Source organism: Alligator sinensis, unplaced genomic scaffold, assembly GCF_000455745.1.
Source record: "Alligator sinensis unplaced genomic scaffold, ASM45574v1 scaffold634_1, whole genome shotgun sequence".
In the NCBI taxonomy this organism is placed as follows: domain Eukaryota; kingdom Metazoa; phylum Chordata; order Crocodylia; family Alligatoridae; genus Alligator; species Alligator sinensis.
In genome coordinates, this window is record NW_005842558.1 from 442,270 (window position 1) to 442,595 (window position 326).

Here is a 326-nt window from a genome sequence, read left to right on the forward strand (position 1 = left end):
CCCCCCCAACTAGCATTCCACTTCCTATCCCAAATTATTACTTGCTGTCCACCTGGAGATCAGGTTTTGTACCCCACACTCCACCCTGGCTTCCAGAGCTCCACCCCCTCCCTCCCATTAGCTTGCTGCTTTCAGGGGGTGGGGCCTAGCTTCCTCCCCACTCAGCTGTTTGCAGAGGGCATTACTATTCATCCCCTCTCCCCTGCTCCCCAGGCCAGTGTCCGGAAGAGCCAGGAGAAGAAGCAGAAGCAGAAGCAGCAACCGCAGCAGCAGCATAAGTCACCCAAGGTTGCGACCCCCGGGCAGAGGTCAGCGCTGGAGCGGGT

The 326-nt window shown here is 58.9% G+C and overlaps 1 protein-coding gene across 1 annotated transcript in view; it reads left to right on the top strand.

Annotated features, from left to right (window-relative positions):
* Positions 1-326, top strand: part of WDR46 (WD repeat domain 46) — a 5,971-nt gene that overhangs the window by 5,322 nt on the left and 323 nt on the right. The window contains exon 15 of the mRNA XM_025213961.1: positions 171-324. Within this exon, the coding sequence (XP_025069746.1) occupies positions 171-324 (154 nt within the window). The remainder of the gene's footprint in view (positions 1-170; positions 325-326) is intronic.